The following is a 27,574-nucleotide window of genomic DNA, read 5'->3' as shown; positions in this document are numbered from 1 at the left end:
GGGAAAATGTCTGATGTTGTTCCCCAAAGTGTATCTGATTCTGAAGAACTTTAAGCTTTTGGACCTCTAAGTCTGTCCCTGACTTTGGGTTGGGGGCATGCCTCATGAGAGTAAGTTTGGACGTGAAGACTTCCTTTCACAGCTGTTTTCAGGGGTAGATACTGGGAAGGGAGATCCACAGGGAAGTGGGGGAGATGGGAGAGCAAAGTACAAGCTCTATGGTAATTTTGTATTTTTTGAACACTGCACCATGAGTTATCTTCTTCTATTATTAAACTGAAAAGTTTATTAATATTTAAGGCTCTTGATACATATTGCCAAATTACTTTCTAGAAGTATGCAAGAAAGCTTGCCTTTTCTACATTAGGTCCTGCTATTTAAAAGACAAATGATAATTTGTTAACTATTAATATGCATTTCTAAGGTTACTAGAGGCTGAAACTTGAGAAACTGCCATTTATTTCTTCTGCGAACTACCCATGTTTTCTGTCGTGGTGGTCTTTTTAAAACGTAGTAGTAAAAATTGTTCTTAGTTACCATTTAAAATTAACATTATCAATCATTTCGTGATTACTTTATAAAGTGTTTTTCTATCCCAATAACCAAAATTGATATTTTCACAAAAATCCCAACCTTTCCTAATACTAATTTTTCTTTGCCTGTATTAAATATCACACTGTTTATTTACATTTAAGTGGCATACCTGGTGAGCCTTCTAGTTAACATTTCCAACATGAAAATTTCATTTTCTAACTTATCTGTGGGTGACTCTATTTAAAATCTCACTCCACATCTATAGGACTGCTGCTTCAATCGTATGTCATTAGTTCCTTAGTTACTTCTAGTGTTATTAAAATTTTGTTTCTATTCAATGTATCTTCCAGAACAACTGCAATATAAAATATTTAGTGATCCCACATACACCCCAATTTATGCATTTAGGCTAAATCTAATGAAGTTTTAATTTTAAATAGTAAAGAACACTTATTTATCCTCTTCTCACAACACAGAGAGCTAACTATTTGTTCTTGTTAACTCCTGATTAACTAGCTGGCTATCGACACAAAGCATGTTAATTTTCTACAGGCACCTTTCTGAATTCAAGTAAAAGTTTTGGTAGACAAGGATTTTACTTAAATGTCACTGACATAATATGAATCTTGAGTACAAATATTGCTCACCATTCTTGCATCCTTTAAATTATTTTACTTTGAAAATTTAAGAACTATCATTAAGTCATTAATAACACAGGTTTTCATTTAAGGAATATCTTGAACTGTGAAAATACAAATCTAGTCAAATTAAATTTTGAACACATATAGAGCCAAATATTTCAACAAAACTGCAGTTTAATTTCAGAAAATGTGTTAAAATATATATTTATACATCAATTTCTGACATACACTTAATGTGTTAGTATACACAAAATGATGCTTTCTCTTGAAACTGTATTTATGAAATGTACATTTTAATTTAAATACTCAGTATACACTGCACTTAATCTGCATGTTGCATTTATTAAATACATTAAAATCTGCAATGTAACAAAACGTTTTCTGCATACGAAATTCAAAACACCATTTTAAATGAACAAAAGATGGCTCACTTCATTTTTTTTTTTTTTTTTTACAACTAGTGTATAGTACACTAGCTCAGCTCCACCATACTACCTGTTCGTTCTTTTTTATTTGACATTGTTCACAGACTAGTACATATTACAATAAGAGTGCTGGATAAAAACATGAGGTACGAAAGTGGTTCAAAGATTATAGGTCATGCAGATCATGCTAGACAGCAAAGAAAATTGTGACCGAGAAAACACTAAATAAAAATACATAAAGAATGTGCATTATAAAAAAAACTCCATTACACAGCTTTGCTTCTTTGGTTACAAAGTAGGTTGAACAATTTCACAGCTTTTTATTCCCACCCGAAAAAAGAAAGTCATACGAAATGTCAAAAAGCAGAGGAATCGTGGCAATTTCTCTATTAGAAAGTAGAAACAAATGAACAAAGTTTTCTTCATCAAAATAGCCCAATTATTTATTATATCACAATAACTGGTGACTACCTGTACAGTTGCACTATGTTCTTCATACTTACACTATACAAAATTTACATTCAAGCTGGGTCTTTACTACTGAAAATAAATACCGAAGGTAAATTGCCATTAGTGTTAGAAATATGCCAGGATTCTTTTGTTCAATTATTGCCTAAACGTTTTATCTATTAAATGCAATCCTGTCTTTCAAATTCTTTACTGACACTTATAATTATTCAAAAAAAATTAAAAAAGTTCTGTGACATTGTTCATGTACATTATGAAAATAGCAGCCCTGTAATAAATAAAACACAAATAAATGAAAACTTACGTAGGCAAATGTTACTGGTATTGAAAGAAAAGTGGCTCTTTAGATGAACTGTTATTTAGAATGTGATAGGAAGGCTCAGGGTAAATCCATGGATTACAGGAAAAACGAGAGCCACCAAAGCTCTTAAAAGACCCCACTCATGCGCACCAGGTAAAATGCAGACTTTGCTTGCTTTAATAAACCCCATCTATTATACTCCTCGTGTACTGATGACATAAAACGGGACACCAACAGCGCTGCATGACATCTCAAAGGGAGGAAAAGCTCCTGTAGAATGATTGTCTAATACTGAAAAGGCCAAACACACAACCGAAGCATGGCTACTTGCTTTCGTATAAAGTGGAAAGAATACCAGTGGCACACAAGGATAGATTGCTTTCAGTTTTTTTCTTAATGAGGCAAGAAAGCTTTATGCTGAGGAGACATTCGGCTGCTGTGGAGGTTGCGCTGGCTGCGGAGGCTGTGCTATCACTGCTTGCTGTTGAGAAGTGCTACCAGGATTGGCCTGTTGGGCTGGGAGCTGGGATAATTGATCATTGTTGGAAAGAGATTTTAACAGTGCATTTTCTCGTTCAAGTAAAGAGTTTCTTTCAACTAATTCTTTTATTTGTTCCTTTAGAACTTCCACTTCTTCTCTTACTGCATACATCAAATGGCTTTTCACCAGATCCTGTGAAAAACAAAATTAGTAATGTCAAAAAGAGTGAAAAGAGAAAGGTGTTGCTATCTGGTTCTGGCCTATCTGGGTCCTTCTTAAATATGAAGCATTTTTATATTGGTTTTCCTGCTCTTCTTGCTTTAAGTTTCTACTGTATCTTGACTGACCCTAAGGGAGAGAGGATGGAAAAAAATCCCGTTTCCAACTAGGCAGCAAGCCCAGGATTTCCTTTCAAAGTCCAGAGTGATTTCCTAAAATACTAGGTTCCTTAAATTGTCAATTAGAAGCTTAGAATTAGAAAAAAAAAGTTTAAAATCACAAGCTTAGAGGTTAGACCAAGAGAGCAAAGGATATTAAATTAATATTAAACTAGTTATAGCATTTCTTTAAGAGATAAAGCAACCTACAATTTCCAACTCTAAAACTTTAAAGAAAAGTTGTTTGAGACTAACACAGTCCTTACTTATAGTCCACAGTTTTAATAAGCCTCAATCAAAATACTTTATATAATGTGAACAGAGTACATTCAAGGGAACAAAAAAATTGATAGTTTAGCAGAAATCAGAAACAGATTCAACAAGTTCCATTTATTAGAGCTGACTAAAACAGCATTTATAAAAAGGAAGGCTTCCAGCTAAAAAGTCTTCATTTTAATACTCTTTGATTATAAACTATTGTTAATGCTGAAATATTTGAAGGCACATAATGCATTCTGATTATGTACGCCCCTCAAAATGGCCCTGATTTATCAATGGTAATGCATGAAATGTGAGATGTTCAAATGGGGGGAAATATTAACTCCACTGGTATTTCCAGACTAAAAATTCTCAATGTTCTAGCATCTATAACTAAATCTGATTATCAAAAAATATACTTTGGTTATCTTGTTTTAAAGAAATTAGGTGTTTTTTAAGAATTGATAAAAACCAACTGCTTAAAACCAACAACCTATGAAATGAGAGAACTATAAACTTTTACTTACCATTGCTTGTTCTATTTTGTTGTCAATGGCTACACCACCTCCCCCAGATGCACTGGAAAAAATTAGAATATTTCATTAAATTATTCTAAAAATGTAAAATTCTTTCCAACTCTTAAAATAATTAAAAACATTTGTTTTACTTAAAATCAAAAATAGTAAATTAAAATAGCTTATTAAAGCCTGTTTTTATAATTTCAGTATACTCAAAGCTCTCATTTTAAAAATAAGGAATTTCTGTTAACAGATGACTTCCAAAAATCCTTTGTGGCTCCAACATTTCTAATTTCCTTATGACATACATATGTTTTAAAAACAACTCCCAATTCTATTCAGGAGCTTTTAACTCTGTGAACTTTTAGAGATACCTTTTGAATGACCAGTATACTCTTCCCCATCTTTTAAACTTCTTCATTTACCATTTACTAATTGACTTTCATGTGGAAATTCCAGTGGTCACTTACTGCATTAAAATTCAGATGATGACTTACTTTCCTTCTATAGATTTTACTTCTGGGTTAAACATTTCTAGAACCAGCTTCTAAAGGGCCTTTGGGCAAATGATACTGGCAGGGTTGGTTAACACCAATCTCAACATTCTGTCAAATCTTCATACTCTCAGTGTGGGTTACTGGCAAATATCACCTACAAAGGTATGTGGTTTGGACCAGTTTTTCCTGGAAATATTTGGAAGCAGTCTAGCTAGTAAGTATATCCAAAGTTCAACTATCACCTTAGCATCTGTATGATAATAACCAAACGTTCATTAATTGTCCTCTTAAATAGTAAGAATAACGAATATCTATATCCTTTTCTTGGTATTTTTGTAAATTTTGAATAGTTATTAGATTTTCTTGTAAAGACAAACCTGACAATTTTAATCTACTTTATCAATACAAAAAGAGGTCTTTAAATAACTGATATAAAACTGCAAAATACTCTTCCATAAAGTATATTCTAAGAAAACTTAGATGCTAATAGATTTGAAGACTATTCTACTTTAGATGATGCAGGGCCTCAGACTGTAATATTGAGGGGTAGGAATATCCTGTCTTATGTAGTGATGCTTTTATACTGTAATCTAAGTAGATCTGGTTATAATCCTGGTTCTGCTACTCACTACTCACTGTGTGACCATCAGCAGATCAAGTATTTAAGACCAGTTTCCTCGTGTAAAATGAAGGGATAATGCCTTAGTGGATTTCTTACTTTTAAATCCTTGAATCAATACACAGAGGACACAAGCTTGTTTATGTGAGCATTAGTCACATTAATTACTACCTTTACTTCTTGCTGCTATTTCTAAGATGCAAACAGATTTTATATACCAAGTAACTAGAAAGGATATACCGATTGTTAATACATACTTATTATATATGTTAGGCTTTAAACAGCTGTAGAGGTGTGTAAAACAAAGTATGGCTACGTGTAACTATAAACTGTAGAACAACCATATAAACCATAAGGCTTTGGTGTAAAGTTCAGTTCAGACACCACGTGAATATGTTCACCAAATATTGGCTGCAATTTGCAAAAAGACAGTGTCAGGCATTCAGAGTTTGTTTGACCATCCTATATTATACTCTCAGTATTTTTTATTTCTATGTCAATAAGGAAAAAGTGAATTAGTTTTAGTCATTTCTTGATGTAAATACATTAAACTCTTTGAACACATCTGTTTTAAACAGAACACCTTAAATGCTAAACACCAGTTTTATATATTAACAAGCAACTAAAACAAAGCCCCCTAACCCTTAAAAAGGGTTTTTTATGATTAAAATAAGATTAGTTAAGTTTCCAAACCATTCCCTTAGGCTAAGGAACATTAATCAGTACCCTATTCTTTGCTGATATAATAAACTTTAATTCTGACTCAGACCTCTTTTACAGCAATGCAGGAATAGATCTGCAAAGTATAAATGGATCATACTGAAGATATGTGTCCCTTAAATAGTATTAATAACCCAATTTTATTAAGCATTGTGCTTAAACAATTAAATCAGTCAGATATAATTACTATCACCACAGTGATTTCTGGCAAGTCTGAAGGCTGTTTTTAAACAATTCTATATAACCTATGGCAGTAGTTCTCAAACTTTAGTATGTACCATGCAGTCATCTAGAGGTCTTCTAAAAACAGACGGCTGGGTTTCGCCTCTGGGTTTCTGATTTAGAAGGTATGGGGTGGGGCCCAGGAATTTGCATTTCTAACACATTTCCCAAGATGCTGATTCTGCCACCTGACAGATCATACTTTGAGAACCAATGGCTTACAAAGATAAAAGCTCTAAGAGGAAAGAATAAAAAAACTTCATCCTATTTTTTAAAAACTTCTTAACCCAGAATACAAAACTTTTTACCCTTCATGACTTTGACCCCTGCCATCTATGGTCTCCTTTCTTCTCACATTCCACCTAGCCTGTTGTGTTATTACATTATTGTGTGTCCTACATTAACCGTTTAGTCTATTAAACATAGATTGTCTCAGGTTTAATGGCTTTGCAGACCAGGTCCCTCAGCTGCAAATGCTCATGGTTCCAGTTCATCTGGCTTTTACTTGTTCCTTAAGATGGCACCAGTGCCACGTCTTCTGTAATGTCTTCTGATTTCCTAAGGTAGAACCGGTTATTCTATCTCTCCTGTGGTTCACTAACCTTCACAAACTTTTTATACTGCATAACCAGGAAAGGAGAAAAGCAATTCCAGCTCCTCCACATACTCACTGCATGAATTCTGGAAAACTATTTAACCTTTCTAGACCTCAGGTTTTCATCTAAAATTAGGGTTATATACCCCAATTCATAAAACTCCTGTCAGGATTAAATGAGTTTAAATACTACTACTACTATGGTTAACTCTATTAGACTGAGTTCCTTGAGAGAGAGGTTCCTTATCTCCCCCTCTGTGAAGAAGTGAACACAGTCCTTGGCAAGTAAGAGCTCAACAGCATACTGAAAGAGTCAGAAGAGTCAATATGACAGCAATTTGATCTGAAAAACAAACAAACAAACAAAAACACTAGTTTATATTAGAAATCCATTAAAATATTTTGAGTTTGAATAAATTCATAGTTCTCAAAGTATGATCACTGAACCAGCAGTATCAGCATCACCTTGGGACTTGTTAGAAATGTAAACATTTGGGTCCACCCCAGACCTACTGAATTACCTACTCTTGAGGTGGGACCCTGGAAATCTATTAGTAACTCCTCCAGGTGACTGTAATAGAAACTAAAGATCGAGAAAGCAATTTATAATAAAGGTATCAATCTGGCAGTCTTAAGTAAGTAAGAGGGTATGCTATTTCAGGATCCTTGAACATAGTTTAAGAATATTATTTCAATGAGGGTAACAAGTTGTTTTCTATTGTATTCAAAGTCAACATAGTGGTTTGGGTTTCACATTCTTAGAAATGAGAACGATGAACTGAAGCAGAATGAAAAATTTTCCTTTATTTGCTTCCTTGACCTAATGGTAAAGATTTATACCTTGTTTTCTTTTTTACAATTGCATTCACTACCCTATAACTTGATGTTAACTTAAGTTCTAAACTTTAGTTCCTAGCACTCTGTAACTATTCTGGTAAACTCTAAATGCTGTATAAAGGCAAGGGATAATTTATAAAATGAAACATTCTGCTTGATATGGGTCACTCTTTTAGAATAAAAACATACCATGATTAGTATTTACTACATGAATTAAAAATTGTGGGTATGGAGGAAACGGACAGAAATATAGAACTGTGGGGAAAAAAGACAAGCAGAGCTATAGTGTTACCTTTTATATGATGAGTTTGTTTGTTTTTTTTTTAAACTAGAATTAGTTAAGAACCAAATGAGCTTGAATTTAATGGTTTCCTTTTAGATTTTTTTTTTTTTTTTAAGTAATCTCTACACCCATCATAGGGCTCAAACTCACAACCCCGAAATCAAGAGTCATACACACCACTGACTGAGCCAGCCAGGCATCAGGATTTAGTGTTTAAATAAAGTAAATTACAATCAAATCCACAGGAAAAATAAAACTCAATGAATCAAAGGTACATAAAGATAGCCTGGCTTTCAATGCTGTTCATTTAAAAATCCACCCCAACTGCCTCCCCACACCACAGTTTTTCTTCCCAGACCTTCCTTCCTCTTATCTCAACAGATCACTTGGCAACTTCACTGAGAAGAGACCAGATATGAACCTCTGGCTTCAGAAATTCCTACATTTTCATCTTTCTTAAAAGACTGTTTCATTCATGCTCTCAGCTCAAGGACTTTGTACATAACATCTCCAGTCTCTCCTCTCTAAAAATCAAAATCCATGAAAGTGAGGTTAGGGTAACTTGATCTCACTTTAAAAACAAACAAACAAACAAACAAAAAACCCTTTATGAGAAATCAACTTTTTAAAATCTTCATTAATGTGGACAGAGGCATCAAGGCTACTTATTTAAAATAAAAAGAGAGCAAATTTCTTCTCTTACATTTTGACTATTTTGTCTTCTGTTCTGCCCTTAGCACAAATGCTAATCAGTAAAGCAACAAGGTAGAAGAACAGAACAATTAAATGACTGCCCACTTTTGCAGGTACATATTACTTTAGTGAGTTCTTACTGCAAGCTTGAGAAACAATCTCCTCTTATAGTTGAGGAAACTGAAGCCAAGTAACTGACTCAAAGTATAATGCTAGAAACAGTACTGAAACCTAGACTTAATGGCAAAACACAGGCTTTTTCTACCTTAACAGTAAGACTGCGTGAAAGCAATAAGCAACTAGAAATGCAGACTTATGTATATTATGAAGAGTCCTTTAACTATGTACCAAATGTCATTTGTGAAACCACAGCATGGATCCAAAATTAAATTAAGTGCCTAATACACCATTTATCTTATCTAGCACATTCCTAGAGATGTTGAGCTCTAAGAACAAGGGAGGTAACTTCTTGGAAGAGGCTCTGTGATCTTTAGACAGCCAATACAGTTTACCTATTTGCTAAGAACTAAGAACTGTTCTTCTGGTTTGTTAGAAAGCTGAAGATATTTTAAATAAATTTTATGTATCTATATGCAGAATATTTAAAAAATTACCTTCTCTTGCCAAAAGACCCTTCTAACTTTCTGTATTGAGTCAAAAATCACAATTAAAAATCCACTGCAGGAATTCCCCAAGTTATAAAATCAAATCTTTGATAATAAGAACTTCTTTGACTGAGCTGGCAAATCTGATATACTTATGTTCAAGCCCCCTTACCCAAAGACGGTAAAAATGATTTTTCATAAATTCACAAGTAGAAGCTACAGCCTTTCCAAAAAAAGAAGCTACAATCTTTCTTAGAGGCCAGACTTCAGGATTCACATACTGTTTCTGATAAATAATGTACAACCTTCATTAACCCTTCCCTTTGCCAATAAGCTCTAAAATAACATAATTACCACTAAAATGGATTAATTCTAACCTAGGTAACATTTGGCCTCTTTTCTTTCCTCTTTTTTTAAAAAAGATTTACTTATTCATTTTAAAGAGAGTTGGGGGGAGGGGCAGAGAGAGAGAGAGAGAGAGGGAGAGACAATCTTGAGCAGACTCCTTGCCCAGTGCAAAGCAGACATGGGGCTTGATCCCACAATCCTGAAATCATGTCCTGAGCCAAAATCAAGAGATGGACACTCAACCAACTGAGCTACCCAGGCGTCCCTACATTTGGCCTTTTTTCTAAGAAATACATATTTTGTTTTCTGAAAGAAACTATTAAGTCACTGATGGCAAAAAAATAAATCTAATGAATGTACAACTCAGCAAGCCTAGAAAAGTTAAACAGAAAAAAAATACATCTCTTCTTTAAGAGGAATTTTAAAAATATTTACAGTTTAACATCTAAGAGCAAATTAATAGTTCTTCTAAAAAAGAGCCAAAATAGATACAATTCAGTAAACTTATTCTACGACCAAAGGTAAACTTCTGTGTTTAGCAAAAAAAAAAAAAAAAAAAAAAAAAATCCAAGTTAACAGTAAATTAAGTTAAAAACTAAAAATGTTATGTATTCTAACTACTGACCTTAAGTTCTCTATGTAAAAACAAAAATGTTTAATTTCATGATTAAATTCACAAAAAGCCCCATGAAGATTTTTATTAATAACACAAAATAAGTGATTCTTTTGGTGAATGATAAAAGCTATTATTCATGATAGGCAAGCAGGTAAATATGGCTACCCACAAAACTACATATTATTATTTTCTCAAGTAACCAGTCTTACAATGATACGCAAAAGAAAAAAAAAAAACAAAACCAAACCCAGTTAAATATTTACATAATGACTGTGAATTGTTTTTTCATCTATAGAAACCAATTATATTCTTAGCATATTTTACATTCATCTAATTAATTTAAGGTAAAAATCCTGGCCAGAAATGAGTATTTAAAGAGTAAAAAAGAATACATGCATGGATTATACCAATGTTAATTTCCTGGCTTTGGATCTTTCCCTATAGCCATGTAAGAGGTTACCACTGCAGGAAGGGGACAGGGGACAAGACACACATACAACTGGGTGAAGGGCTACATGAAGCCTCCCTATGTATTTATTATTTTTAACTTCTTATGAATCAATAGTTATTTCAAAATAAAAGTTAAAGAAGATACATGCACGTGGTAAAAAATTAAAACAGAAAGTGTACATAAAAAGAGATACAATTAATACAAAGTCCCTCTCCTACCTCAGACCCCTTTTGTCCAGAGTCAACCATATCATCTGTATTAATGGCCTTTTATAAAGTCCATTTAGGAAGAATTTCTGTAATACTTTGGAGAAGCTTAACTAGATGCCTCAAAGTATAGAAAAATAAAAAAACTCCTTTAATAATTTCACTAAAATACAAAATATTTCTAGAAACCTATTAAGATTAGAACCCCTATGAGAAAAATGGGTAGATTTCACATGGATAATCCAAAAGACATGAAAAAAACCCCCAGGATCTCATTCATAACAAAAATACAGGTTAAAACTATAATGTAATACCATTTCCCTCAACAGACTGGCACACGTACTATAAAATGTAATACACTGTTAGTAAGGCTGTGGGAAATGGGCCTTCTCATAAGGTGCTAATTCAAGCTGTATACCGGTATAACCATTATATAGAGCAATTTGGTTATATCACAGTTTTACACATACATACATTCTCACTCACTCTTATTTATTTACTCTTTGATTCAGCAATCCTAAATGTGGGAATTTATCCTATATTTCTACATACATGGGAAATAATATATTTATAATGCTACTCATTATAGCACTGTTTATATAACAGCAAGATTTCTAGTAATCAACAGGGAACTGATCAAATAAATCATGGTACAGCCATCTATTCAACTGAATACTACCCATCTATAAAAAAAGACCCCACAAAGATGATTTTCTGTGTACTGAGATGGGAACAATATATACCCTGAAGATCTTTAAAAGTAAAGGTGCAGATGTCTGTATATTGCCACTGTGTGAGGGTGATACAGATAACAGTATTTGCTTGCATACGCATAAAGAAACTGGAAGAATACACACATACAAACTAAGAAAGTGGTTATCTGCCTGAGAAGTCAGGCAGATGGGGGACAGAGATAGAATACTTCCACTGCACTTTGAAGAATACTAAAAAACAAACCAAAACCCAAACCAAACAAAACCACATTCCAAAATGAAAATAACTCACAAGAGTTATAAAACCCTGTACAGTGTGAACTTAAGAACAAATGGCAGACAGGAAACAGAAAAGTAAGAAAGGAGGGGAGGAGGAGCCAACAACTCCATTTTCCTTGGGAACTACTTCATTTTGGAAGATCGGCACTTTGTTTAACATTCAAAATAACAATATAAGTAATATTTGTGATTTGTAAAATTTACTTCTTTGGGTTAGGGTGAATTATAATCACTTAAAAAAGTATCATGTAAGGAATGTTTGTAACTCCTAATGTAGCTATTTCTGTTAAAAATTATTCTGGTAAGAAAAAAAAAAGTCTGTGATAAACATCTTTGATAACAGGCTCTATAACTTTATACAATAAAAATGTTACATTAAAAATGCATTCCAGGGGCGCCTGGGTGGCTCAGTGGGTTAAAGCTTCTGCCTCCGGCTCAGGTCATGATCCCAGGGTCCTGGGATCAAGCCCTGCATCAGGCTCTCTGCTCAGCAGAAAGCCTGCTTCTCCCTCTCTGCCTACTTGTAATCTGTGTTTGTCAAATAAATAAATAAAATCTTAAAAAAAAAAAAAAGCATTCCAGAGAAGGTATTGATAAGATTAATACTAACTTTACCTTCTTTTTCTTGATTTCTTTACATTTCCAAGTGAGGATATCTTGAGGGAGTTAACTTAAGTATTAGGCAGTAAAATTCTGATAGTTTTTTCCTCAGAGAGTCACTCTAAGGAAACAATTTAAAAACTAGCTGAACTGGGACGCCTGGGTGGCTCAGTTGGTTAACCAGCTGCTTTCGGCTCAGGTCATGATCCCAGCGTCCTGGGATTGAGTCCCACATCGGGCTCCTTGCTCGGCAGGGAGCCTGCTTCTCCCTCTGCCTCTGCCTGCCATTCTGTCTGCCTGTGCTTGTTCTCTCCCTCTCTCTCTCTCTGATAAATAAATAAAATCTTAAAAAAAAAAAAAACTAGCTGAACTAAAATTCTATTAAAACACTCAAGATGAAAGAAATAAGAATTCAGTCTTGAAAAACTGAGCAGGATTACAAAAGCGAAATATGCGCAGCAACTTTACCATTACAATCCAAACAAACTAGTTTAATATTCTTATTTCAAGTTAAATATTTAAATATAAAAAAAGTATGCACCAGCTAGTTATTTTTTATTAGACTAACATTAGGCAAGGTTTGACAGGATGAAAATGTTATTTTCTTCCTTTAAGTCAGGACTGAAATAAGCAAGGGTGTGAGAAAGGGGTAGGAGAAAAATGGCATTTTCCTGAATGTTGGAGTGCTTACATTTAGAGGAGGCTCTCTTGAAAGAGAGTGCATTGTACTACTTACACAGCAGCAATACATAATTTGATGATAGCATAATTCATTACTGACTAAAGTGAAGGATGAGTGTCAAGGAGCTTAAGCCCAAATTAAAAATTTGCCACTACAGTCCTTATTACTTTAATTTACTTCCTGGAGATTGGGAAAACAGTATATGATTGACAATTACCTAGACTGAGATGTACACTAGCACCTTAAGAGTAAAAAAGGAGAGAGAGATTAGAAAGGATTTTAAATGTTGCCAACTGATGTCTAGCTCAGAATACCTTACAAAAATAATGTAACTATCCTGAAAGGGAATCAAGTGGATGTAATCTTATATACTCATTCTAGATATTCTAAAACCATTCTTTTTATCTGCTGAAATAGAAGCTGATGATTAACCAACTTCTAAAAACATTAGAATTAACAAAGGATATATTAATCTAGCAAAAGGTTTATGTTTTTCAGTACTGACTTGAAGGACCACCTTTCATAGAAAGATGGGAAATTTAAATAGAAAAAGAAAAACTCAGTAAAAATTCTTAATATGAATGAAGATATTAAAAACACAGAAGAGTTCAAATGACCTCAGCTGTACTAAGAAAAGGATAAAGATTAACAAAAGGCCTGCCAGCGAAGGGACTATGTATAACAGTCATTTTGCAGTAAAGATAATTCTCCTTCAAAAGGTTAATAACAGCATTCCTTCCTTTTGACTATGAAGAAATAATAGCACTTTCATCACCTAAGGAAATTTTCATGGTGTAAGTATGTGAAAATGAACGAAACTGGAGAAAGAACACGACAGAAAAGAATGTCAAGGAAAATCAAAACTAAAACTCAACACTCTTAAGATTTGCATTTCATTTCAGAGACCAACAAGAAGCATTGAATTAACTTCACCCAGCAGTGGGCCTATTATAAAAACAACCTTTTTATATAGCTAAATCCACCTAACATCGTTTTAAAATCCAACCAACATTTCTAAAAGTAATTCAGAATTCTTTAGAAATAACATAAAAATGGGTCAAAAGAAAAAAAAAATCAGAACTAGCTTACTAATTTATTTCTAATGCCAACATTTACATTATTCCCTCCCATTCCAAATTCCTGTTCACAACTTTTAAACTGGATATCCTAAACTCGAGACTCTGTGTAGTTTATTCTCTCTCAATATTTCTTTGGAAATTCTACCATTCTTTCATAAGTTTCAGTTCAAATATTTTCTTTTCTGTAAAGGCTAGTTTTCCTACCCTTCCAGAAGTAGTATAGTAAGTCATGCCACACACTACCATTATAGCTCTAACCACGTATCTATCATAGGCTGTGTTTTAAGAGCTGCATCTATCTCCTACCAGACAAAACTCTATGTGCTATAAAAAAACCTAACATAGGGCCAGCAGCTACCTAGTAAAGAATGCTGTAGAAGCCTGGATTCACAAATTGTATAGTTGGAATTTGAGTCCTAATTAATACCTTTGCTTGTAGGGCCTCTTTCTCCAGCTAAACATAAGCTACCTGTACTAGAACACCTCCAAAGCCATTTCCCATGCCTAATGACAAAACTGACTTTTCCCAAAGCAGTCCTTGGTATCTAATGGACATGGGTAATACTAGTGTTTTGTTTTAAATATTTTATTCATTTGAGAGAGAAAGAAGAGTATGAGAGAGAACATGAAAGGGGAGAAGGTCAGAGAGAGAAGCAGACTTCCCATGGAGACGGGAGCTTGATGCAGGACTCGAACCTGGGACTCCAGGATCATGATCTGAGCTGAAGGTAGTCACCCAACCAACTAAGTCACCCAGGCACCCAGTTAAAATGCTAGCATTTTAACGAAACTCAAAACAAGTAATTGGGGAAATAGTTCTTAATCTTATTCCTCATTTTCAGTCAAACTAAACTTGTCATATCTTCTTGCTGCCTAATATCTAATTCATATATCTAGGTTATTCAAATTCCTTTATAGAGGTAATAGGGCATGCATCCTGAGCAAACTTTGCCTCTAATTTCCTATATAGCCAAATCTCAGGAACATTTATCTATGACACTAATAAAAAAGGATAAATTCTCATCTGTCTCCTCTGCACAATGCCCAACGTTCAATGAACACTGGCTGGAAGAATATGAAGTTAGATGATGCCCATCAGTGGGGAGATCACTAGATATGGAATTATCAAATACATGTTGCAGCTTGACCTCACCTCAGATTTGCTGTGTCCTGAGGCAAGTTACTCTCCCTGGGCTTTTTACCTTCATCATTTAGTTTCAAAGGCTTTTGTAGAACTTAGTGTAACCCGAATGTGGGCTTTTTGGGGGCATGTACCTGTGGCAGGCATGGGGGTTGGTGAGAAGGAAAGATACTAGCATTCAATAATTCAATAAAGGTTTAAAAAAAGGAATTACCTAAACAGGCAAGGAAGGGGGGAATATTATCATGACATTGCAAAATGCTTAGTCACAAGCATTAAGCAAAGAAAAATGAAATAGTGTGTACAATTGAAGCAGCAGAGAATCTATGAGAGATGAGAGGGATGATAAAAGAAAAGGGACTCACCTACAACAAAGAAAATACCAAGGATGGCTAGAGTTTTTTTTTTTTTAGCTTATAAAGTTATTAGTATTGTGGAGATGGTTTATGTGTCACAGGAAGGTGGCTAGATTTTAGGGTGCAGAGAGCAGGGAGTGGAAGAAGAACCTAAGAATAAAGGTGAGAAAATGAGAAATTTAAGTTTCACTTGGAGGACTGTTGAATTTTGAGACATCTGGCATGCAGACTCTAGTGGAGAAATATAGAAAGAAGACTGCTGGAAATAGATATCTAGAACTCTAGAGTAATCTCTGGCCTAGAAGTCTAGATCTGAGAGCTGCTGGAAGGCGGGGGGTAAAGCAAAACTGTGAGATGAGCTTGCTTAAGTAGAAAGAAGACACATGGGGCCAAAACAATGGAGGACAATAACATTCGAAAGAGTTAATGAAGATGGGATCAGGAAGAAACTACCCTTCTTGGGAAAGTTAATTATTTCTTTCACGGAATGGCCTCACATCTGCCTCTTATCTCCAGCATTCTGTACATTATTTTTTCCCCCCAACTAAACAGTTCTTGAAAAAAATCCTTTCAATCCCATTTCCACAATGAGGCCTAACCAAATGAGTGAAAATGACACAATCCTCTTGAATGCCAAATGCCAAATACCAGTGCAGAGCACAGAGACCATTTTGTTCATCTAAAGATTATCTTTTCACTTATCCCCAATCCTTGAAGATAGAATTATTATTCATAATAGCTTTACAGAAAAAAGCATACGTAGTTGTATGGACAAAGTAAAATTTTATCAGGCTAACCCTTAAGATTATGTGACCAAGACTGAACTTCTGTTTCTAGGTGATTAACCAGTCTTTATTACCTTATCTCTCTTCCTAATCTGTCCCCAAAGTCCAGGAACAGTAATAAATAAAAAGAAGGTTACCAAAGAACTGCTTCAGAAGAGGGATAAACCCAGAAGAACAGAAGTATCATGAGGTTTTTAAAGAGAGAGTTGTTTCACTCTGGTTTAGACTAAAGGAAGAGTGATCACCCTTTAATAAAAGGAAGAGAATATCATACCAGGGAAAAACTCTGTTCTAGTTTACTTGTAATAAATCAGTACATGTTTTTGCAATTGGGGTACTTAAAAATTTTTGTACTGGCTTGGGTTTGAGTAAAAAAAATTGCTCATCTTCAACAAATATAAAGTATTGTTATATTCTAGCATATAAAATATATGCCCAGAAGAGTTCAAACTGTCTAGGTTATCAAGCTTACTACCACTTGCTTAACTCGCTTTTGCTCTCTCTCTCATTCTGGAGCAAGACCTCTTACCTCTTAGCTGTTGCTTACGCAAAAGACTAAATTCTCAAAGAATAATAAAGTGGTTTTAAGAGCACAGGCTTCAGGGGTGCCTGGACGACTTAGTCAGTTAAGCATCTTGACTCTTGATTCCAGCTCAGGTCATGATCTCAGGATCATGAGATTGAGCTGGAGCCCATGCTGGGCAGTGGAACCTGCTTTAAGATGCTCTCTCTCCCTGTCCTCCCCCTCCCTCTAGCTCAAGTTATCTGGGGGGAAAAAAAGAAAGCACAGGCTTCAGAATTAGATAAGCTTGTTTTAAATCCCAACTTCACTACTTACTAGTGGGATGATCATAACATACTAAAACCAGTCTCCTTGTCTGTAAAATGGGATCATAGTTATACCTACCCTAAAGGATTGCTGTGATGATTATGATTTTTTTTTACATAGTAAACACCAAAATAAGAAAAATACTTCCTTTTATTATCTGGATCAATTTAGACTGACACTGAGTAAGGCTTGGTATCCTAGTGTATCTTAGAGTGCAAATGAAGCAGTGAGGTACAAATAAAAATCAGTTATGATTAGTATTAAGAAACAGTCTTTGTATGTACACCTCACCCAAAGAATGAAATAATCCTAGTTATGCCTTAAATTTACTTGATTTCTTTCTACTCAATTAGTCAAATGTTAAGGCAGTCACAAAACATATGCTAATAAAAATTGTTTGACTTGAGATTTAAACTTACATCGATATTTATTAAGCACAGCATTCCTGTGGATTGAATATTAATGACTGCTTAGAATAAAAAGCCTTAATTTACAGTGGGAAATTTTTCCAAAGGCCACTAATACATTATTGAATTTATTTCAACTAAAAATTTCCAAGAAAGTATTTAACTAAACATCTCCCATGTGTTATATGTGTTATATTTCCCTTTAGTGTTACATGAAATTTCAATAATTAAATATTACTAAAAACAAATCAAAAGAGTGGGACAAGTACTGCTTTGCTTCTACACTATAAGTTCAGAATCACTGCTTTAGAATTACTTTATTCAAAAAGAGATTCTGGTATAGATAATGAAGAAAGTATAAAGTAGCACTACTGTAAAACTTAAAAGGGTTATAAATGGTTTTTTCACTCAAGCAGAACTACACTCAAATAGGTAGATTTTCAGTTGCTTTTTCTCACTTCGTTGTAGATCCAAGTCCTTGAATTCTTCTAGGTAATAACAATACTGTAAAATAAGTATGTAAATAACAGAACTTTACAATCATTTGTAGACCTCAATTTGTATAAAATCATTTATGGTGAATTCCAGACTTACAACATGACCTGAAATTTGTTAAATCATCTTAGATTCTGAAGCTAAGACTGTCATCTGAAATGGAATGCTTCACCCACACTCTGCTCTCTTCCTTTCTTGATTCTTTCATATACAATTGGTTTTGTTGTCTCTATTTAATGTTCTTCACCTTTTTTTTTTTTAAAGATTTTATTTATTTATCAGAGAGAGAGAGGGGGAGAGAGCGAGCACAGGCAGACAGAATGGCAGGCAGAGGCAGAGGGAGAAGCAGACTCCCTGCTGAGCAAGGAGCCCGATGTGGGACTCGATCCCAGGACGCTGGGATCATGACCCGAGCCGAAGGCAGCTGCTCAACCAACTGAGCCACCCAGGCGTCTCAATGTTCTTCACCTTTGAGTTAAACCGCAAAGGGAGGAACTATGTCCATCCAGAGGGTCTACTAATTCTAACTCTTTGCATAAAGTTGATAGTAAACATTTAGTTAAAGAAAAAGATAGAATGAAATAGTATTTAATGTTATCTAATTACATTTTGTAAGTCAGCATAAGTTTATGTTATGTGGGCTAACCATGCAAGGAGAAAGAACTAAGAAATCAACCAGCTATTTAGATATTAGAAATTAATGAAAAGAGTAACCTTGGAACATAGTAAAAATGGGACGCCTCCTAAAAATTACTCTCCTTGACAGAGACAGCTTAAATAAAAAGCCAATAAACCTTTTCTTGTGATATTCCTTGCATCTGGTTGTTACTCACTAAAGAGGAAGCAAGTATAGTAGTTTCTGAAGTAACTAAGTAGAAAAATGGTTTAAATTTGAGGAATAGAATAGCTAGAATTCCATGGACTTTCAGGTTACTTCTGACAAAATTATGCCAGTGAAACTTAGCAGTTTCATGTACAGATCACAGGAATGACAAAACTCAGAGAAGACCTTGTGGAAAATAAAGTAGACTTTAAAGACTCCTACTTTTTGGATAAAAACCTTGACAAAGATCTTTTTACATTAGAATTATGAATTTAGGGAAAATAATTTTCTGAACCCAGTGAAAGGCTTAATTGTATAATCATACATCCTAACTATCTATGGGTTCTCTCAATTGCTTGATAACATTCTCTATGGACAATTAGAATTGAATCTAAAGAGAAGAAAAGCTATCCTGAAGGTGGAAAGAGACCAAAGGTTTACTAGTTTAGTCAGGTAAGATAAAGAAGACAATTTTTATCACCATGCCTTTGAGCATGTCTCATAACAAGTGGAAGTTCTAAGTGGGTTAGATCTAGGAATGTGAAGAAATTCAGATGTATAGTACTTTACTCTTCTGACACATTGCTGGATCAGAACAGTATACAGGAGTCCTGTGAAATTCTTGCATAACCACTAGAATCAATGATTACAAAGTGGAAAAACATCCTTGTGATCTCTAAGATATTAAGCAATGTCTCCTTTGCCATTCTTAGAGCTGCATTTATATTAACACCAATAACTTTTGGCCACAAACTGGAACCCACATTCTTGATTATAGCAGCTATGAAAACAATGAACTACAGAATGTTCTCAGTTAATGTTGACAGAATGTGCAGTGCAACTTATATTTTTACATGAACCTGATTTCTTTACTTGAATGCTTTCAGTGATGGCAATCATCTGATTTTTCTGTTCTACATTTTAGATTCTTGTTGTACATCAAGAATTTATAAAAGGTTTAAATATGAAATATAAAAAGAAGACCAGGATGCCAAGATAAACATCACTGGAGGTTTTCATAGGCTAGACAACAACTGAGAAGGTGTGTTATAGACATTAGACAAAATGAGACAAATGGCTGGAATAAATGACCACTAAATTCCCTTCCAACTCAGATTTATAATTCTAGACTCAGAAAGATAAAAACTCACAGGCGGTATCAAATAAAAAGCCTTTGGTTCTGGAATCATACCCAGGTTTGAGTCCCAACTCTATCCCTTTTATAATGTAACTTCACACAAGTTATTCATCTTCTCCAAAAAGAATAATAGGACCAGACAAGAGGATTCAGTGAGATAATGCATTAGTGTCTGGCACATATTAAACATTTAATATATTAACTATACAGTCTGTACTAGTAAGGGATAGCAGTCAAAATCTAAGTATCATGAAATACACAGGGAACACTAACTTAGAGTGAGGTTATACGGTTTCTACATTTGATTCTTGCCTCTAACTGTATACGATAATTTCTAACATTCTTTCTAGTTACTACATTTTATGATGCCACATTCTAAGGGGATTTTAATGTATTTAAACATTTATCAGATGCTGGTTATGTGGACACTTCATCAAATAAGCCATACACTAGAATTTGAGTATACAGTTGAGTGTAGGAAAGATTAGAGGTGTGATAAATGCTAAGACAAAGCAAGATTTTAGAGGGTTTTTTGGGGAAATATAATCAAGATCAAGGGTCAGGAAGAATATTTTTTAAAGGAAGTGCCACAATTGGGTGGAGAATCTAAAAGGACAGAAGTCTACACACAAATGTTCTAAGTAAAAGGAACAGCATGTACAGTTAGCCATGTTAGAAAACTCAAATAATGAAGACCAGTTAGAAGGTTTATGCATTTCCACAGAAGAAAGAACTGTGTCCTGAATGGGCATTAAAGAGATGGTAGGCTTAAGTAAAACTGACAGAAACAGACGTGGCAGTATTTTGCAATTAACTGGCTATGGGAGATACAGAAGTGTGAATGTTAAGGAGAGATGCCTCGGTAACAAGTTTGAGCACCGAGAGCATACAGATGACACTCAGAACCATCTATCTACATATTCTTAGCATGATGAATAATGTGAGAAGAGGGTCGCAACAGCATCCTAAGGACACCAGCAACACTTAAAAGAATAAACAGAAAGAAAAAACCTGCCAGGGGACTGAGAAGTAATGAGAGATAGAACAACAAACTGGAAGGGATGGTATCCTAGATACCAAAATTATCAGCCCCAAATTTAAAACTTATGACACGTATCAGTTTTGTACAAATCAGAAAAATACTTGGCACAATAAAAACTATTTAAAAGCTGTTTAACTATGATTACAATTGTTAATATCCATGCATATGTACTCCAATTCTGGAAGGGAATATACAAACACCGAGATAGTCATTGTGTTAAAAACTTGCGTTAGGTGTAACTGTTTATTCTATTTCCCAAACATTCCAAAGTTTTAATTTTGAAAAGGCAAATAGTTATTAATAAAGAAGCTGGGGTACAAATGTCTTATCTAAAAAAGGACTTTAAATATAGTATTTTCATTTTTTTTTTAAAGATTTTACTTATTTATTTGACAAAGACAGACACAGCAAGAGAGGGAACAAAAGCAGGGGGAGTGGGAGAGGGAGAAGCAGGCTCCCTACTCAGTGAGGACTCTAATTATGGGATAGTGATCTGAGCCGAAGGCAGATGCTTAATGATAGAGACCTAGTATTTCCATGTTCTGATGACCTATCAAGTTGTTGTAAACTTAAACTATGATCTTGAAGAAATTAAGTTAATGCTTGATAGGCAGACTATTTCGACTAAGCTGAAGAGTAAACAAATTCTTACAGTTTTACATGTTTTTGCTTTAAGAAGTACTATTATTGTGGATTTAACTTTAAATCCTATTTAGACATAGGATCTTTATTATAAACACTTAAAATAAGAGAGGTTCTACACAAAGTAGGTGCTCAATTAAAAAAATCCATGTATCTAAGATATAAATTTTGTTGCATACATATTTTAAAAGTAAACATAGAAAAGGTATCTTTATAGAATTATTCACAATTAAGGGCAAATGGGAAACTGACATAGCACTTAGTAGGAGGTTTTACATGTGATTCATTCACCTACTCCAAGAAACATCTGCAGCTCAAAGCAGATTTTTAAACTGCTTCCCCCAAATGTCTGCTATTAATAAATCCTAAATATTAAAGGGTGAGCTCCTTAATTGTTACACTTGGCACAATACTATTCTAGTAAGTACTAAAACTTTTCTAACACATATATATTTGCTTATAATCACAAGCATTAAATCTGAATAGAAGGTATTTCTAATGCAATATATACTTAATTATAAGCAACTTACCAAATGTATTTTTTTGACAGGTGCTTTAAAAGATGGTTTTATAATAAAGGATGACCCCCACTGCAACTTAAGTTCAAAGGAAATCTAATTTATGTATTCACATCTTCACTCAATATAAAATTTTCCCTTATCCTTTAAGTTCCCCAGAGCTACTCTTGGCATACCAGAATACAACTGAGAGCCATGGTTCCAGTTAGAAAGCCAGATTTGAATCCTAGCTCCACCACTAAATGGCTATGTGACCTGAGCAAGTTATCTAATCTCTCTAAGCTTTCAATTTCTTCTCTGTAAACTGAGGGTACTGGTATCTATATAATACAGCTGTTGGGAAGTTAAACAACATGCCCCAAATAGGCAGCATAGCGTGTGACACAGAGTAAGCACTAGGTAGCAAAAATAAAAACTATTCTGTGGAGAAATTCAATGAACATTTGAGCAGAGATTGACAGTATGAAATTCCTAAGCTCAAAGTGGGTAAGCTCTGATTTGTTTCATCAGTCTCTCACTTATATTAAACTAGCCTTGGATAAAATTCAAGAGTTACAGAATCAGTGTACTCATTATTGAAAATTTCTTTCCTACATCATGTAAGTTGCATATATAACAAGGTTTGTCTCTCATAGATACATTCATTAGCAATGTTATTCAAATGCTTTAAAAAATCTGACAAATGCTGTGAACCTTTCACCAAAAACTGATCATACACTGAATTCCATACAGTATTTCACAGGGTTCATGATCTCCTGAGGACCACCCATCCACTGACAATTGAAGATGAATATCCTACACTAAAGAAACTAGAAATTATTTTCCTAATTACCAAAGTTATGGAGTTACGTAGTAAATGAAAAAATAAAAAGTTTATAGGATCCAAGACAACTATTATTAGTTTGCTGCATTTCCTCCCAAGCTACTAATGATTGCAATTACTGTTTTACAAAACTTAAGTTTACAGAATATGATTAAAGTCATGGAATACCATATCAGAAACAATTTAGAATATCACTCAAAAGATAGATGTATGTGTGTAAGGGAGAGGCTGACTAAACCCAGAGGGTTAAAGATAAAGTTAGAAATAGATATGGTAGCCTATTCAAGAATTTCAAATAATTTGTGATACACTTACAGAATACGTGCACCATACTTTAATGAAAATATTAATTTTACAACTGTATGGCTTTGGACATACAACTTAACCCAAGTTGTTCTTCAACTGCAAAATATGATGATTTCAGACTGAAGACTAGGACTTCATCTTAGTCTAAACTGTATTATTCTAAGAGTCCCCTACAGAATACAGCTGTGTAATGCAAAGCAAAATAAAAAGCTATATAAAACAAGTTTTAAAATTTTTGTTTTCCAAGCAGAATACGATGCTGAAAGGAAATCTTTCATTTTCAGGGCATACAAAACGTATATTATTGACTTCTAGTATATTATTTTCATTTGATATTGGTTCTCAAGATAAGAACTGAGAAAGCTTTCCTGGCTTTATTTTTACAGACATTTAGAAGAAAAATAAAATCCCAAAAGCAAAGTAATTTAAACTATATTTTATGAAGAAAATGGATGTAAGGTCTTTCTTTTTAAAAATAAAAGATTAATATATTAGTTCTCAAATATCTCCTGCGATAATACCTAGAAAGTATTTGGGGCCCTTAACTACACTGTAAGCATCTACAGCAGATGCCATAGCAGTATTTAAGTAATGTTTACATAACACAGGATGTCACTTTATTTTTTAAACTGATTATTAAACACCACTGCAAAGATACAGCCCTCAGCCTCATGAAATTTTGAAAGGATTACATACTCCCAAGTATTTAAAATTCCAAGTTTGAACTTATATTTAATACTATACTCTTAGTTATACAATGTGCTCATTTTGTTCATAAATAGTCATCTCAATACAATAACATCAGGTATAATACATAAAATCTAATCCATTAAGTCTTACCAATTTATGACCTGATGAGACACTCTTGTGGACAACATTCAGTCCTTAGAAGCTAGAATAACCCTCCAACCATGTGAGGGCATCACAACTTTTAAACTTTCGGCTTTCGATCATTATTATGTCACATTCCTCCTCCGATGCTGAATTCTAAAAAAAATTCTAGCAAAGAGTTTAAGTAAATAAGTGTTTTAATCAAATAGCCTTTAAAAATCTTTTATAGCAAAGTTTTATTTTTTACCATGATTACACAACTGATATTTTGTACTTAAGTATTTTTTAAATGTAAAATAATTTTATATTTAATCTGGATACTTCAAACTATAAATTTCAACATGGACTTTCAGGCCATCAGGAATACTTGTTAGTGAAGAGTCAAGAAGAAATGGAACCAATTAAAGGTTTAAGATCATGATCCAGAAATTACGACTTAACACCATTAACTTGCTACAGACAGTTTTGAGGTCCTACAGAATGTCACTTGTGTCTATTATCTGGTTCATATCCATATGAATGTCTAGACTTCTAACACAGGTGAATGGATCAGTAATAATCCATACCAATCATTTAAATGCTCAAGACGCATTTAATTTTTATAACTAAATCCTAGTGTGTCTCTATACCCACCAATTTTAAAATTAGTCAACATGGTGGAAAGAACAGAATTTTATTATGCGTTTTATAAACAGACGTAACAGTGTATCCTTTTCAGAAGAGGTCCTATAGCTCATCTGTATATGACCAAAGAACAAAATTAGGGGTAGGAATATTTAATAATGGTAAAAATTACTTAAGATTAATCTTATATTTGTTAAATTTTTTACAAGAAAGCTTTCAATTAGGCATCTATTTTATTTGCTGAAGGGTAATATTACCAACATTTTCTGTGCAGTATGAATACTCATTTCTATTTTTAGTTGTCAGTAATCTGCAGAAAAGGCAACCCACAAATTTATGGGCATATTTTTGCCTACATTAACTCCCTAAATAAAATGACATAAGGGGGCAATGGAGAGGGGGGAAAGGAAGCCATCACTGAGGAAGATCAAAATATGCAAAGCCATAGAAAACTCAAAGACAGCACTGTAAGGAAACTCTGCAGCAATCTCCAGAAATATGTAACCCAAATATAGGGGGCTGGAGTTGTGCTGTTACAGATTTTAACTTTTAATGGAGTTTTTCTATTATACAATGTCTTTGAAAGTCTCCCACACAATCTGAAGATCAGGATTTTTTCCAATTTACAAATATAATCTTTCCAAATGTAATCTCACAACACATTTGACTTCAATAAAATCATACTTTACTATCTTTTGTCAAAGCACAGCCCTATGATGTAATCACCTGGTGAAGGCAAAAACCCATACTAATGAGGATAAGTAGTAGTTTAAAGTTGTGGTCATTTCACATCAACATATTACCAAAACATTTTTTAGCAAGCTTTTATGCAACTCTTGTCTCCTATCAACCAAAATACTACCATAATTTTAAAAAGTTCTTTGGATCATTTACTCTTTCATGGGACAAGTCCCATGAGAAGATACAATACCTGGCCATATGTAGCAAAGCATATCCTTCCTGAAATATATGTATTTGTAATGCTAGTAATTTGGCTTGTCTGTGAAGGCTTTGATGGACTGGCCATTTGAGGGGCAGACACCTGACCCTCTGTTAAAGGGCCTGTCAACAATAAGCACTGTTATGACAAATGCCTGGAAAGCCTCTGGAATATAGAATTAAAACCAATCATATAAAGCCAATTTAGTTATTTTCCTATGACATTTGCAGAGAAAATTTTGAAAGGGTGTGTGCATTATACAAATACCGGGCAAATTAAGGACTTAAGAGCTGTTTACATTTAAAAATACAAAAATACAAAACTTCCATTATCAGATTTTTCTCCACCATGCATTTTCAAAATTAGCTGCTACCAGAGGTTACCTTTGAAGGGTTTCAATGACCAAATTCCAACATGCAGGAAATCCTTATTAAAAATTCGAAATAAAACTGGGTAACTGAAATGTTTGTAGATGAACATAGTTAGGATTTAGATATTCTTAAAAAATGAATTTAAAATTAGAATCCTCCCCAAAATGAATATTTAGAAACTTATTCTGATATATCAATCATAATCTCCAATCTCTGGTTAAGACTGCTGTCAAAAACAAATCCCAAACATTTCCCGTATTTATCACTTCATTTTTTCTTTTTTAATTTGTGAGGAGGAAAAAGTCCCACTTAACTGAGAGTGAGCTACTAAGTCATATAGTATAGTCCAGCAAAAACTAGGTTTAAGTTTATTATAATTTAGCTAATATTATGGCAAATTTATATTGATAGAACAAAGAGAGCACAGGGCTAGAAGGTGGATGACCTGCAATTTCCAAGTCACCAGAAAACTGATATGGGAAATCAAACAAACATATAAGAGTTCCTAATGGAACTTGCTATATGAGTAAATGTCCTTAGCTTTGACACAAAATTTCACTTTCAAGTGTACACCACCTTCTTCAAAAAGTTCACTGTATTGTTTTGAGAAATCTTAGACACAATAAATAAGTGCTTGCTTCCCTAAATGTCGGAAGTGCTTATTTTTTAAACGGAGACAAAGGGGAAATGGGGCCACCCTTTATGCTCCCAATAAATTACATATAGTCCTTCCATAGATTAAGTATTGGGGAAATGAGGCTAGGAATATCAAAGAAAAGCTTGTGAAAAAAAATTAGTCCAAAGATAAGAACACTGCAAAGACAATGTGTCCTAAGAAATTCACATATAAAAAGACATACACAATTAGAGAAAACCCTTTTATCTGTGGATCAGCCAAGATATAATTTAAGATGATTAGCTATGTTAAAAACTAAGTATGAGAAATGTTAAGAAAATGTGTTTAGCAAGCTATGCATCATATCAAATGTACCTCTTAGTGGAAGAAAATGCAAAATTCATGGCTTAAAAAAATTCATACAGCTTCAGAAAATACCCCTAACAAGATAGGTTATTGATATTTTGATATTTTAATAGAACATGTTCATTAACAAATGTTTATACTCCCCATTCTTTCAAAAGGAGTAGAAATAGCCTATAGAGGATCAAAAGAAATAGAAATTGGGGGTTGGGACAGAAGATAAAAATGGAAAAAACAGTAGATGGAAGCCAGTTATATATTATTCAAATACATATGTGATAAGGAATAACAGGCTTTGTTAATAGAAAGCGGGATATCTGACCGAGCTTTTACTAACAACAGCTATCATTAGGAAATACAGCTACTCTTAAAATTTAAGATAGCATGACATATTATGCTTTTAAGAGTTATTATCGCATTTCTTGAAACAAAGCATGTATGACCATTCCAGACATATGTTTAGTACTATATTCTGA

At 33.9% G+C, this 27,574-nt stretch overlaps 1 protein-coding gene across 4 annotated transcripts in view; it reads right to left on the bottom strand.

The window, feature by feature from the left end:
- Positions 1-1,331: 1,331 nt before the first annotated feature.
- Positions 1,332-27,574, bottom strand: part of TSC22D2 (TSC22 domain family member 2) — a 48,840-nt gene continuing 22,597 nt past the window's right edge. For 2 of the 4 annotated variants that reach the window (XM_004755533.3, XM_004755534.3), the window contains 2 exons: positions 4,013-4,064; positions 1,332-3,042 (listed from right to left, as the gene is read on the bottom strand). In XM_004755533.3, the coding sequence (XP_004755590.2) occupies positions 2,782-3,042; positions 4,013-4,064 (313 nt within the window). In that variant the 3' untranslated portion in view covers positions 1,332-2,781. Of the gene's footprint in view, positions 3,043-4,012; positions 4,065-24,193; positions 24,353-27,574 lie in introns of those variants that run through there. The other 2 variants (XR_006609123.1, XR_006609124.1) reach the window with 1 other exon arrangement.

The sequence above is a fragment of the Mustela putorius genome, unplaced genomic scaffold (assembly GCF_011764305.1).
Source record: "Mustela putorius furo isolate JIRA1106 unplaced genomic scaffold, ASM1176430v1.1 tig00003834_pilon_pilon_pilon, whole genome shotgun sequence".
NCBI classification, from domain to species: domain Eukaryota; kingdom Metazoa; phylum Chordata; class Mammalia; order Carnivora; family Mustelidae; genus Mustela; species Mustela putorius.
This window is presented reverse-complemented; position numbering and strand designations above follow the sequence as displayed.